The 15,580-nt window shown below is 36.8% G+C and overlaps 1 protein-coding gene across 7 annotated transcripts in view; it reads left to right on the forward strand.

Moving 5' to 3' along the window:
- The window catches only part of CCDC148 (coiled-coil domain containing 148), a 309,680-nt gene extending 294,739 nt beyond the window's left edge, over positions 1 to 14,941 (forward strand). For all 7 annotated transcript variants that reach the window (XM_051849519.2, XM_051849517.2, XM_051849518.2 and 4 more), the window contains 2 exons: positions 5,012 to 5,149; positions 13,305 to 14,941. In XM_051849519.2, coding sequence (XP_051705479.2) covers positions 5,012 to 5,149; positions 13,305 to 13,451 — 285 coding nt within the window. In that variant the 3' untranslated portion in view covers positions 13,452 to 14,941. The remainder of the gene's footprint in view (positions 1 to 5,011; positions 5,150 to 13,304) is intronic.
- Positions 14,942 to 15,580: the final 639 nt, after the last annotated feature.

Consider the following 15,580-nt stretch of genomic DNA (forward strand, 5'->3'; position numbering starts at 1 on the left):
TTAAATGCATCCATATCACCTCTAGTTTATTAGTTGAACTGTATCCATTTGCAACAGGAAACTCTAAATCTAGTCCCAGGATGTTTTTGTCTTCACCAAACATGTGGAATAAAAGAATCCTCTTTGGGGTGGGAACCTCTGTTTGAAAGTATCCCGCAGATGGGAGGGGTGCAGGTGGGAGAGAAGTTATGGCGGGGGGGGGGGGGAGTCATTGTAATCCATAAGCTGTACTTTGGAAATTTATATTTATTAAATAAAAGTTAAAAAAAGGAAAGTATCCCGCAACTAGCAAGTATATTTCAAACATTTTTTTAAAAATAACCCTTTTCTGTATCTATACAATCCTCTCATGACCTTGCTTGATAAAAGTAAGCAAAAGTACATGAAAGTAGACTGTAAAGAACAGGAATTTAAGAAATTGAGAAATGTGATAAAATAGTTTTACCTGGTAATTTCTCAAAGCTTTCAACCCAAAGCTGACAAGCTTTGATACCTGATATTCTAAGATCTTCAGTGGTGCCCTATCCCAGCTGAGAGGGAATGGCTTCTGTGTCAGTGAATTGTAGGTAAATCTTGGCCTCTAATGTCTTCAAACTTATGTGTGACCTGGCTAGGTACTTACTGGCACAAGAGACTTGGGTCATGCACTTAACTTCCTTGAGCTTCATTTCCTGATATGAAGACTGGAAATAATAGTGCCTACCATATACATTTGTGGTGTTGTGAGTTCAAGTCTGTTGATCAATTACTAAATGTGAAGCTCACTTTTAAACACCCTCTAGCCTCTGTCTCTCTCCCTCTCTTTCTCCTGCACTCCTTTCAAATTAAAAAAAATACTCTTACATATTGTTTTAATGTTAATAATCCTCCGGCGTGAGTATTATAACCCCTATTTTAGGGGTGGACTTGTGGTGTTTGCAATACCAATATTCTCCCATATTGGAGCAACTGTTTTAGTCCCAGCTGCTCCACTTCTAATCCAGCTTCTGCTAATGCACACCTTGGGAGTCAGCAGATCATGCTCAAGTCCGTGAGGCCTGCTGCCCAGGTGGGAGAACTGGATGGTGTCCTGTGTTCCTGTCTTGGCCTGACCCAACCAAGGTTTTGCAGAAATCTGGAGAATGAACCAGTGGATGAAAGAAGTCTATCTCTCTGCTTTTCAAGTTAATGAAAATAAATAATAAACATGAAAAATATCCCTATTTTATAGGAGAAAACACAGAGGCATAGTAATCAGGCGCTCTCCCTAAACTTCCACTGTCTCATGGGTAATAATGATTCTTCACTATTGCTATCCCTCAAATCTCTAGTTTGTTTTAAGCTAGTCTGCACTTTAGTACATGTTTCTTAAATCCTCTTCAACTACCCCTGAAATGGCAATAATTTTCTGCTATGATCCATCTGATACAATGAACCTCAGTATTCGTTACTATGTTCATATTGCAAGCATCGATTTGGTTGTAGCCAAGCAACATCATCTGTCACATAAAAATGAATGTGTTACTTTGAATCTTGTTAGTTTGAGAATTTTATTTGTATTTAATTTATAAATATATTTGGTTTCATAGCTGTATATGAGGTCTAATCTTAAGAAGTATATGCCTAGTTTTTAAGTTTGTATATTTTTGTTAGTACTAAGTGAATAATGAAAATAATTTCAATAATAACAATCAACAACAAAAGTCCCAGAGTTAGTAAATGTTATACAACATTCAAGTCAAGCAAGACCAATTGAGATATATAAAGTTAAATAATACATCTGTTATAACACCTCATTCTTTGATTAGATTATATAACTAAATTTGAACCATAGTAAGTCCTAGTCACTCTAGATCCTACACAATTTAAACTATTCAGTCATCAGAAAATAATTGAATTCCATGGTCTTCTAGGAACAAACTTAATGCCAGAATTACTAAATGCATTATTGTTCAAACTATAACTTTGATAACTAAAGAATGCCTATGATTTGAAATCCTTTCATCTAAAGAAGAAATGTCTGTGCCTGCTATCTATAGTCAGTATTAGAATTATAGCATTAGATATTTATATAGGAAACTTATAGCAGTTAAAATATATTCCGTTTCCAGTTATTTCATCTAAATGGCATTAAAAATGCCATGTACTTCATGATATTCTTAACTTCGGATCTAACAGACAGGTGTTACTCATGGAGCATATAACTTACAAAATTAGTGACTTCTTTCATTAGAATACATGTTTAAATAGCAGGTAGGATAAGGTCATTTGGATTTCAATGACGGCAGTTTTTCAATAGAAGGAAAAATGATAGTTATAACAATCTCTAGAAATGTAGCTGTCTGTGCAATGGAAATTCATTCTTCTTGCTCAATGAAATAATGCCAACACACTCAAACTTACCCAGGAAAATGGGTTCTGGACTCAGCTTAATCAGAATAAACTGTAGAAAGCCTCATGAGGTTATTATTATAGCCATAGACTGCTAGAACTGAAAAAGAACAATGATTTTTAACTTATGGTCACTTTCAAGATAGGGGCATAAGTAGGTTTTCTATGTAATATTTCCTGTGAGGGTAGGCATTTAGCCCAGTGGTCAAGACAGTGATTAACATGTCAGAGTTCCATATCAGAATACCTGGGTTTGATGCCTGGCTTCAGCCTTTTGCCAACATAGACCCTGAGAGGCAATGGTGATGGCTCAAATAATGGGGTGCCTGCCACCCATATGGGAGACTTGGATTGAGTTCCCAGATTTGGTCCAGCCCAGTTGTGGTCATTGTGGGCATTTGGAGAGTGAATCAGCAGATGGATTGCTCTCACCCTCTCTAAATTTTTACAAGATTTATTACAAGTTTTATCAGAAAGATATATCTTTATCTTTTTTTTTTTTTGAGGGAGTGGGAGAAGGGTGATTATTTTCTTTTTCTTTTTCTTTTTCTTTTTTTTTTTCCTTTCAAACTTTTATTTAATGAATATAAATTTCCAAAGTACAGCTTATGGATTACAATGGCTTCCCCCCGTAACGTCCCTCCCACCCGTAACCCTCCCCTTTCCCACTCCCTCTCCCCTTCCATTCACATCAAGATTCATTTTTGATTCTCTTTATATACAGAAGATCAGTTTAGCATACATTAAGTAAAGATTTCAACAGTTTGCTCCCACACAGAAACATAAAGTGAAAAATACTGTTTGAGTACTAGTTATAGCATTAAATCTCAATGTACAGCACACTAAGGACAAAGATCCTACATGAGGAGTAAGTGCACAGTGACTCCTGTTGTTGACTTAACAAATTGACACTCTTGTTTATGGCCTCAGTAATCACCCTAGGCTCTTGTTATGAGCTGCCAAGGCTATGGAAGCCCCCTGAGTTCACTGACTCTGATCATATTTAGACAAGGCCATGGTCAAAGTGTAAGTTCTCTTCTCCCTTCAGAGAAAGGTACCTCCTTCTTTGATGACCCATTCTTTTTTTTTAACTTTTATTTAATGAATATAAATTTCCAAAGTATGGCTTATGGATTACAATGGCTTCCCTCCCACCCGCAACCCTCCCCTTTCCCACTCCCTCTCCCCTTCCATTCGCATCAAGATTCATTTTTGATTCTCTTTATATACAGAAGATCAGTTTAGCATACATTAAGTAAAGATTTCAACAGTTTGCTCCCACACAGAAACATAAAGTGAAAAATAATAGATGTTTTTTTAAATGATGATGAAATCAGATCAGACCCATTGTCATGTTTAATCCCAGTGAGAGTCAAGTTGGGAATTGATAATTTCTTCTTCTTCTTTTTTTTTTTTACAGAAGATCAGTTTAGTATACATTAAGTAAAGATTTCAACAGTTTGCACCCCCATAGAAACACAAAGTGAAATATACTGTTTGAGTACTCGTTATAGCATTAAGTCTCAATGTACAGCACATTAAGGACAGAGATCCTACATGAGGTGTAAGTGCACAGTGACTCCTGTTGTTGACTTTACAAATTGACACTCCTGTTTATGGCATCAGTAATCTCCCTATGCACCAGTCATGAGTTTCCAAGGCTAAGGAAGCCCCTTGAGTTCTCCGACTCTTATCTTGTTTAGACAAGGTCATAGTTAAAGTGGAGGTTCTCTCCTCCCTTCAGAGAAAGGTACCTCCTTCTTTGATGACCCGTTCTTTCCACTGGGATCTCATATGGAAGCCTTCTGAATCCACCAACTCCATCAGTATTTAGAAGACCTTCTTCTCAGATCTGGAAAAAATGGTGCTGAAATTTATATGGAGGCACAAGAGACCTCGAATAGCTAAAGCAATCTTATACAACAAAAACAAAGCCGGAGGCATCACAATACCAGTTTTCAGGACATACTACAGGGAAGTTGTAATCAAAACAGCATGGTACTGGTACAGAAACAGATGGATAGACCAATGGGACAGAATTGAAACACCAGAAATCAACCCAAACATCTACAGCCAACTTATATTTGATCAAGGATCTAAAACCAATTCCTGATGACCCATTCTTTCCACTGGGATCTCATTCGCAGAGATCTTTCATTTAGTTTTTTTTTTTTTTCCCCCAGAGTGTCTTGGCTTTCCATGCCTGAAATAGTCTCATGGGTTTTTCAGCCGGATCTGCATGCCTTAAGGGCTGATTCTGAGGCCAGAGTGCTGTTTAGGACATCTGCCATCCCATGAGTCTGCTGTGTATCTCGCTTCCCATGTTGGATCGCTCTCCCCTTTATTTATTCTATCGGTTAGTATTAGCAGGCACTAGACTTGTTTATGTGATCCCTAAGAAATATTCAATCATTAGCAATTAACTATGTAGTGGACTTTTAACATTCTTTTACATGTGTTTTATTTTAACTCTTTTGTAGATTTCTCTAACTGGCCTGAGTTTGATATTCTTTCTGCTCTATCCTATGAGGCTTTATCTTTAATACAATTTCTTAGCTTTAATGAGCATTAAACATTAATGTTGCCCAGAAGTGTTTAGCTTGCACCTGGTTCCAAATAGCCTTGTTTTCGTTTCTTTCAGGTTGCTGTTGTCGCTCAATTTGATCCCATTAGAATGATGTCAGATACAATGGCATCCAAAGCTAGAATGGATACTGAAATTGAAGAATTTATTCTTCAAAAGCCACTCTTCACTTTGAACACATACAATGAAAAGCAGGTAATTATGAGAATTAACATGACTGAATTAAAAGCCATGATGATGCAAAGAAGAACTGTACAGAAGTCTGTGCTGTGGGTTACAAAGTGCTTTCAATACATACATTTCAATACTACTCGCAGCATAATTTTATTTCTGAATTACAGCACATAGTTACTACATAACTGTTACTAATATAAAGTAGCTAGTAGGTGACCTTAGAAGAAAAAAATTTACCTGAAAATGTTAAGAATCTCTGGGATGGCCCAGGTGCTTGGGCCCCTGCACCCTCATGGGAGACTGGGAAGAAGCACCTGGCTTCTGGCTTTGGATCGGCGCAGCGCCAGCCTTGGCAGCCATTTGGGGAGTGAACCAACGGAAGGAAGACCTTTCTCTCTGTCTCTCTCACCGTCTGTAACTCTACCTGTCAAATAAATAAATAAACTCTCTCTGAAAATTTTTAAAATTTAAAAGTTACTTTGCAAGATTTTATTTGAAAATTCTAGATTTTATTGTTTAAATATTTCTGTTGTATTAAGAATAGTATCAATCCTTTTAAATAAACAATTGATACTGATGAGACAAAGCAAATGTCATTTTAAATGAACAGATGATACATAGGAGCTAATGATAAAATAATCTTGGATGGAAAAATACTAAGGAGTTACCTAGCTCTTTCTAGAAATTTAGGATTCATTTTAGTCTACGCCTATAATTGAGAAGGGACTTTCAAAAAATTTCTTAGATGGATGGGTTGAAGGACTGGAGGCTGGGAAGGAAGACAGATGAGTAAGTGTATATTCTGGAAGGGAGAGAGAAAGTTGTTAATTTTACAAGTTTAAGGAGAGAAGCTAAATAGTTATTTAATTTAAAAATCAGGAAGCTTCATCCGTTCATCCATTGTCCAATAGGTCCATTGTACCTCTACGATGTGCTGCATAATTTGCTAAAGAATAAAAAGATGAATAATTCATTTACTTATGAACTAAACAAATATTTACAGGACACACTCTGTACTGGAACATACCATATTCTGGCTTTCTGTTAGACACATGGTCTACCTCCTAAACAAAGGAGATCTGGAAGAGGTGAGATAGGACTCTTATTGAGAGGGGAAGAGGCATGTGCAGAAATGATGTTACTCAGGTGAGACCAACTCTATCGTGGAGATCTAAGGACTGAAGCAGTAAGAAGGTGCTAAAACAAAATTGACCAGGAAAATCAGAGAGAAAATTTTGAGCTCTACATAAGCCAAGAATGTTTGTCTTCACTAACATAATTCACTCCAGATGATTTACAGAAACAAAAAACTGGGTTAAAGAGGGTGTCCAGAGTGAAGGGTTTGTTACAAGAATGCATGGGGGTCCTGCGCTGTGGTGCAGCATGTTAAAGTCTGCAATGCTGGCATCCCACGTGGGTGCTGGTTCAAGTCCCTGCTGCTCTTCTTCCGATCCAGCTCTCTGCTATGGCCTGGGAAAGCAGTAGAAGATGGCCCAAGTCCTTGGGCCCCTGCACCATGTGGGAGACCCGGAAGAAGCTCCTGGCTCCTGGCTTTGGATCAGCTCAGCTCTGGTTGTTGCAGGCATCTGGGGAGTGAACCAAGATGGAAGACCGACCTCTCTCTTTCTTTCTGGCTCAACCTCTCTCTGTACCTCTGACTTTCAAATAAATAAAAGAAATCCTTAAAAAATAATTCATGGGTCCTCCATATCCTGAATTAAAGAGGGAAGCTAGAATTTTGAGAGACTGAGTTGCAGAGCACACATTCTTCTCATCAGTGCATGCAACTTCTCTTGGATAGACCATATACTAGACCATAAAGCAAGTCTCAGCAAATTTATTAAAAAATCAAAATAATCCATGCATATTTTCTGAGCACAGTGGAAGCTAGAAATCAACAACTCAAGAACCTTGAGAACATATGCAAACACATGGAGTCTGAACAACATGCTCCTGAATGAACAGTGTGTCATAGAAGAAATCAAAAGAGAAAAAAAATTTTCTGGAAATGAAGATGACAATATATCATATAAAAACTTATGGAATACAGCAAAACAGTGTTTAGAGTGAAGTTTATAGCAATTGGTACCTCCATCAAGAAACTGGAAAGTCACCAAATAAATGAGCTGTCAATGCATCTCAAGGACCTAGGAAAACAACAAACCAAAAATCCAAATAAATAGCAGGAAAGAAATAATTAAAATTAGAGAATAAATAAACAAAATTGAAACAAAAAACACAAAAGATCATGAAATGAAGATCTGGTTTTTTGAAAAAATAAACAAAATGGACACAATTTGGCCCAACTTACCAAAAAAAAAAAAGAGGAAGAAGACCCAAATCAATAAAATCAGAGATGAAGAAGAAAATTTATTTATTTATTTTTATTTATTTATTTATTTATTTATTATTTTTGACAGGCGGAGTGGACAGTGAGAGAGAGAGACAGAGAGAAGAAGAAAATTAGTAACAGATACTACAGAGATAAAAAGAATCATCAGGTATTACTGCAAAGAGCTGTATGCCAACAAATCGGGCAACCTAGAAGAAATGGATAGATTCCCGGACACATATAATCTACCAAAGTTGATTCATGAAGACATAGAACTCCTAAACAGATCAATAACAGACAGAGATTGAATCAGTAGTAAAGACCTTCCCAAAAAAGAAAAGCCCAAGTCCTGATGGCTTCACTGCTGAATTCTACCAGACAATTAAAGAGGAAGTAATACCAACTCTTCTCAAGCTAGTAAAAACAATTGAAAGTAAGAGTATCCTCCCAAACTCCTTCTGTGAAGCTAGCATTATCTTAATTCCTAAAACAGAAAAAGGTAAAACAAAGAACTATAGACCAATTTCCCTGATGAACATAGATGAAAAATCCTCAACAAAATACTAGCCAATTGAATCCAACAATATATCAGTAAGATCATTCACCTAGACCAAGTGGGATTTATTCCTGGTATGCAGGGATGGTTCAACATCTGAAAATCAATAACTGTTAATCATCATATTAACAAACTGAAGAATAAAAACCATATGTACAAAAAAAAGCATTGATAAAATTCAACATTTCTTCATGATGAAAACCTTTAGCAAAGCTGGTATAGAAGGATCATTTCTTAACATAATCAAGGCAATTTATGACAAACCCACAGACAACAACTTACTGAGTGGGGAAAAATTGGAGGCATTCCTACTAAGATCTGGAATCAGAAAAAGATGCTCATCATTGTTATTCAATATAATCCTGGAAGTTTTAGCCAAAGCCATTAGGCAAGAAATAGAAGTCAAAGGGATACTAATTGGAAAGGAGGAAGTCAGATTATCCCTATTTGCAGATGACATGATTCTATATGTAGGGGATCTGAAAGACTCTAGACTCTACTAAGAGACTGTTGGAACTCACAGAAGAGTTTAGTAAAGTAGCAGAATATAAAATCAACACCAAAAATCAATATCAATAGTCTTTTATACACAGACAATACCATAGTTGAGAAAGAACTTCCAAGACAACCCTTTCACAATAGCTAGAAAAAATTAAATACCTGGAATAAACTTAATCAAGGAAATCAAAGATTTCTACAATAAGAATTACAAAACATTAAAGAAAGAAATAGAGGAAGACATAAAGTTGAAAAATCTTCCATGTTCATGGATTGGGATAATCAATATAATCAAAATGTCCATGCTACCAAAAATAATTTATAGATTTAATGTGATCCCAATCAAAATACCAACAACATTCTTCTCAGATATAGAAAAATGATGCTAAAGTTCATATAGAAACACAAGAGACCCCAGATAGCTGAAGCAATCTTAAGCAACAAAATCAAAGCTGGAGGCATTACAATACCAGCTCTTAAGACATACTACAGGGAAGTTCTAATAAAACCAGCCTGGTAGTAACACAAAAACAGAAGTATAGACCAATGGAACAGACAGAAGCTCCAGAAATCAATCGACACATCTTCAATCAACTTATCTTTGACAAAGGAGCAAAAATCAATCCTTGGAGCAAACTCTCTTCAACAAATAGTGCTGGGGAAACTGGATCTCCACATGCAGAAGTATGAAACAAGAATCCTACCTTACACCTTACAGAAAAATCCATTCAAAATGGGTAAGAGACTGAAATCTACAACCAGATACCTTCAAATTACTAAAGAACATTGGAGAAACTCTATAAGACATTGGCATAGGCAAAGCCTTCTTGGAATAGATCCCAGAAGCACAGGCAATCAAAAGCAACAATTAACAAATGGGATTATATCAAACCGAAAAACTTCTGCACTGCAAATAAAACACTCAGCAAAGTGAAGAGGCAGCTGACGGAATAGGAGGAAAATATTTGAAAACTATGCAATTGATAATTAATTTCCAGAATCTGTAAAGAACTCAAGAAACTCAACAATAACAAAACAAACAATCCAGTTAAGAAATGGGCAAATGACCTGAGCAGACATATTCTGAGAGGGGAAATTCAAATGGCCAACAGACACATGAAAAAATGCTCAGGATTACTAGCTGTCAGAGAAATGTAAATCAAAACCACAATGAGGCTTCACCTCACCCTCGTTAGAATGGTTTTCACACAGAAATCAACAACAAATGCTGTCGAGGATGTGAAGAAAGTGTACCCTCACTGTTGATGGGAATGTAAATTAGTGTAGTCACTGGGAAATACAGTATGGAGATACCTCAGAAATCTGTATATACCATATTATCCAGTCATCCCACTCCTGGGAATTTACCTAAAGGAAATTAAATCAGCATATGAGAGAATTATCAGTACCCCCATGTTCATTGCTCAATTTATGATAGCTAAGATATGGAATCAACCCAATTGTCCATCAACTGAAGACTGGATAAAGAAATTATGGTATATATACACTATGGAATACTACACAGTGGTTAAAAAATGAAATCCTGTCATTTGCAGCAAATGGATGCAATTGGAAAGCACTTTACTTGGTGAAATAAGCCAATCACAAAAAGACAAATACCATATGTTATATTTGATCTGTGGTAACTAACAGAGTATCTAAAAGGTAATAAATAGTAGCAAAAGTGACACTTTGTGATGCAATGATTTTGAACAGCCATTGTCTTGGTCTTGACTGTTGAGGAACAATGTTTTTTTTTCTTCGTACTATTTAGTGAACTCTGTACTTAGTGAAGGGTTAATCTTATGAGCATAAATCTAACTGCAAATAGATCTTTGTGAAAAATAAGAATGGAAATGGATAGAGATGAGGAGGAAGGGTAGAGAGAATCACCATGTTCCTAAATTTGTATATATGAAATGCATGAAGCTTGTATTCCTTAAATAAAGTTTAAACAGAGAAAAGTCTCAGAATTCTGGGAAAAGGAAATAAAAATTTCACCAAGAAGACGAGGATGAAATGGGCCCCTTCCTGGTATGCCTTCAGTGTAAGGTGCAGGAGAAAGAATGTATGACCAGTTCTGGGAGGGAAGACTAGAAACATGGGTTACCATCAACCTGAAAGCATGGTAGTTTTTGCTACTAATGTATTGGGCACTTATTTTGTGAGCAGATGTGAAACTTTGTGGCAGGTAATTATGTTTTAGCTATATGTATTGAATGAAAAACTGGTAAGAGTGGGTATGGTTTGGGGTCTTTGCAAGATGGCAAAGCCCTCATAGCAGTAGAGGTGGGAAGGTGGACCATCACTGCTCTGGCTCACAGGCAGCAGGGATATAAACCAAGTGAGAGCACAAGTGCACAAACAACATTGGGAAGTGTCTGTATTTTGGATTCAAGTGCACATCCACTAGCTAAAGGCTGGATGCCCTTGTGGAAGCTATTAACATTTGGATGCATTATTTACTTCATCTGCAAAAACATTATTTGTAAAGTCCTCATGGAGATTAGAGATGATCAATATCATTGCCCAGAATAGTGCCTGGCACCCAGTAGTCATTCAGTATGTTATCCTTATTGGGCAATTTTGTGGTATACATTTGCAAGAAACCAACCAGCTGCCTCTTGAGAGGAGAATTGGGGAGGTTGCGATGGGGGGGAGGGTGGTCTCCACTTCACTTGGAGTCTATTCAAAAAGAGAACAAGCTTTTTTTTAAAAAAACAACAACAACAACAACAACAACAAAACTTAGAATCCTGAAGCCGAATAGAGAGCTGAATCCTAGAGATAATTTGAGAGTCAATAACATACAGGTTGAACATGACTCCTTGGGAATGGATTGGAGTGGCCAGGGAGAATATATCGAGGCAGAACAGGAGAAACTTAGGTCTAAGTCTCAAATCTGTTGCTTCTCAGACACAAATCCTTATTATTCTTGTCTTCATGCTCATCCTTTCTGCAGCCCTGTGTCTCACTTTTTGCTAAATTCTATTGATTTTTCTCTTCATAGGGTTCTTTCCTAGTAATCACTTCCTTACTGCCAGCCAAGTTTAGGCATTTATTATTTCACATCCAGACAATTACAATAGACTTCTAACCACTCTCCCTGCCTCCATCTGTTCTCTCTGCCACAATAATTTGTTATGAAATTAGGAGCAGATACATCTTCTGTGTAACCACAATGTTCATGTAACTTTTGTGCTACAAACAGAGATGGGGGTAGGTTTTCATCTACAGCGGGTAAGCTCTGCTTGGGAGGCATGCAGCACATTTTGGAGTATCTGGGTTGGAGTCTCAGATATGCTTTCCTTTCCAGCTTCCTGTTAATGAGCTTCTAGGAGGCAGCAGGTACTTGCAGCCTGCTATCCAAGTGGAATATCTGGATAGAATTCTGGGCTCCTAACTTTTGCATGGCCCAGCTCTAGATGTTTGGGCAGTCAGTCAGCAGATGAGAGATCCCTCTCTGTCTAGCTCTGTCTCCCTGTCTGTCTTTCAAATGAAAATAATTAGTTACAAATCTTTAAAAATTCCAAAAACATCCCAGTGGTTTCTGAGATGTATCCACATGGCCTTCAAGCCTTTAACATTTAAACCGCAGACTGGGAGATGTCCTTTTCCAGTGTTCCCCAGTAGTACACAGTGCTCTCCTAAAACTACCCCATCCCAGGTTGAAGTATTTCACCTCTGAGTTTGAATGTGCCTTCCTTTAGAGGCAGATCTCTCTTCCCTATTTTAAATAGAGTAAATTGGTCTTTAAAGTTAGTTCCTCCTTCCCTGAAACCATCCTCATCCTGCAAGCACCAGTTCATGTGCCTTTGTGATTTACTATACATACAGCATCTCTTATGTGTAGCCAAGAACTATAGTTTTCTGTTATATTCTTATTGCCCTCATTCATTTAGGAGTTCCTGGAATGGGAGCAGAGGGCTGCTTTCGACAGCTTATAATGGCAACTTCTAGAGGGACTTCAAGTCCACACAAAATGACTCATTAGATAAAATTCATACATGGCCACTTTCTTACTATTGAAAGCAGTGTCTGTTGACCCTTCATATTCATAGAAAGGGAAGAAGAATAAGGTCCCATCAGCTATAAATGAAAACAGAAATTGAACTACTCATGTGTCTACTCCCACTTAGATTCAAATTGATGGGGCCATTTTCTAGTTCTGTTTGAAATAGAAATCTGGCCTTGGGAGGAAAATTCTATTGATTTTGTTTTTCAAGTAGTGGTCATGTTTTTAAACTTAATTTACATATTGTCAAATAATGGAAAAATTAAAGTGTCTATTTAAAGACAGATATACAAGGTTATGGCTTAGCTTTCTTTTAATCAATGATTTTATCCTATAATTCCAGCTTCTTCCATCTCATCCTTTAATAACTTTAGTATTTTGTCTAATCTAGTTCACAATATGAAAGGTCTTCACAAGGTTCATGGAAAAAGTATGTTATGAATACACTATGTATGGATTTCAAAAATTTTTGCATGAAAAATAAACTTACCTATTAATTCCACCTCTCACCAACTTTTTGAATGCTTTTGTAAATCCTTACAACCTGTCTTAGAAACCACTAATATACTAGAAATTGATAGTGTCACAAAAGATTTAGACATTTTTCTTCAAAATAATCAGAAAGTAGTCATCGTATTCAAAAAATGTACTGTCATTTAGTTATCTATCCAGCAAAAATAGATTATACAACTTAGAAAACTATGAAACTAAGTGAAAATTTTTTACTTTACTTCAATAAAATGTTATTTATTTACATTGCATTTTGTTTTTACAGATAATTTCTGACCCTAGACTTCGCGTGGAGTTAGCACTTCGAGAAGCTGGGCTTCATAAAACATGTTATGCCAAAGAGATATTACCAAAAATCAGTCCTCAAAAACCTCCAAGAAGGGACATGGAGTCTACCGTGTTTAAAACCTAGAGGTCATCCTCAAATACTATTCTATGTAAACAATATTTTTCTTCAGAAACACTGATACGAATAACTATAATTGCTACTCTCCAAATTTTTAAATATATCTGAAATAGAAATGCTTGCATTTATTAAAATAATTTGACCTTTCTTCTCATGATTTTTATAATTGTATGCACTATTTCCTTATCTTTTTTATTTATATAAATGGAACAAATTTCATGTATTTCAGATATACAGATTTAAGAGCATATTGATACTTCCCAACCTTCCCTCTCTGCCTTCCTCCCTCATTCCCACCTTCCATCTAACTTCCTTTATTATTTTTCTTTTAACTTTTATGATAACATACTTTCAATTGACTTTATAATCACAAGCTTAACCCTCCACTAAATAAAGAATTCAACAAGTGGTAAGTAGAAAAAACACTGAGTCTCAATAGTATAGACAAGGGCTATAAACAATAATCAAATCTTAAAATGTCAATATCTTTGTTGTATTTAATAGTCCCAAATTCTCCAACATTATGAACCCTAATTATGGCACATGGGTTCCAAGTACTATCATTTAATAAACTGTGTTTTAAAGTTGTGTTATCCCATGAAACGAGATCAAAATAAACATTTGTGAGAATTATATGTTATGTAGCTCCTACCTGCTAATGTTCATTTCTGCTTGTTTCAGAATTTCACTTTTTAATTATGAAAGCATCATTATCATTAAGACTTCTATTATTTCTTGATTATTATAAGAGGAGACTCAACCTTCCTCTAAATTTAGAAACCAATTTGGTACATCATGTTTACTGCAAACCAATCATCCAAACAATTTCATTTTGCAAATTAGCCCTTAAGAATAAATTAGGAATTAGAAATAGCATTTGAAGGATGAGAAATACCTGTTTTGGTTTGGAAAGAATGTATTTGTGTGGTTGTTTAGAAAGAATGCTTTTAAATTTGTAATATTTGGAAGGCTGTCAAATGATCCAAATTGTTAAATATATAGGTGATTTTATAGAAAAGGAGCATTTCAAGTGAAACTCAAGAACAAATTTTGACTATTTCTAAAAAGTGACTGTTCACTCAAGCAAATCAATGTCGTTGAAAGATGCTGTTGTTACTATTAAAAAAGACTACCCACTTTTTTTCTCTCGATTGCAGCTCCCTGCTATTTCCCACCCACCTCCAGCTCAGGGGTTGCAATCTATATGCAATTATTGGAAGAACACAAAAAAGACAAAACTCAGGACAACTGGTGAAATCTTTCTTCATGATTGCTCACAACATCATGAAAATAAGTAATACAAGTCCAGACCATCAGAATAAACGTTATGAAAGATTCTTTGGGCAAAATCCTATATGCCTTCCAAAAGTCTATGCTAATGTGCTCCCAGTTCAGCTTTTTTGTATCATTGTAACATCTCATAAAAAGAGGAGAAGGAGTGGCTGGCACTGTGGCATAGTGGGTAAAGCAGCCACCCGCAGTGCCAGCATCCCATATGGACACCAGTTCTAGTCCCAGCTGCTCCACTTCCAATACAGCTCTATGCTATGGCCTGGGAAAGCAGTAGAAGATGGCCCAAGTCCCTGGGCCCTTGCATCCACATGGAAGACCCGGAAGAAGCTCCTGGCTCCTGGCTTAGGATTGGCACAGCTCTGGCCATTGTGGCCAGCTGGGGAGTGAATCAGCAAATGGAAGACACCTCTCTCTCTCTCTCTCGCTCTCTCTCTCTGCCTCTCCTTCTCTCTCTGTGTAACTCTGACTTCCAAATAAAATAAATAAATCTTAAAAAAAAAAAAGAGGAGGAGGAGTGCTCCCATGAGAGGAAGGGAGTGATAAGCACAAACGTTTCTCTTGAGGGGTGTCCCAGGGTCACAGCATTCCTTACAGGGCCCTCAGTTTGCTTGACATGAAGCCTCAGACCATAAACTCTTGGAAGCCCTGCTTTGTGAGAGTGTATCCTCCCTAACTGGCAAGACCCTGATGCTGCTCACAGTCCACAGCTGCCTGCCGACTTCAACATCCATGCTGATGTCTGGGGGATCACAATCAAATTCTAGCAGAATATTGCCTGATAGCTGATTATAACACCACAGGAAGTAGAACTGCAATTTTGAAAACAACAGTGAGCTGACATG

This window comes from Oryctolagus cuniculus, chromosome 3 (assembly GCF_964237555.1).
Source record: "Oryctolagus cuniculus chromosome 3, mOryCun1.1, whole genome shotgun sequence".
Lineage (NCBI taxonomy): Eukaryota > Metazoa > Chordata > Mammalia > Lagomorpha > Leporidae > Oryctolagus > Oryctolagus cuniculus.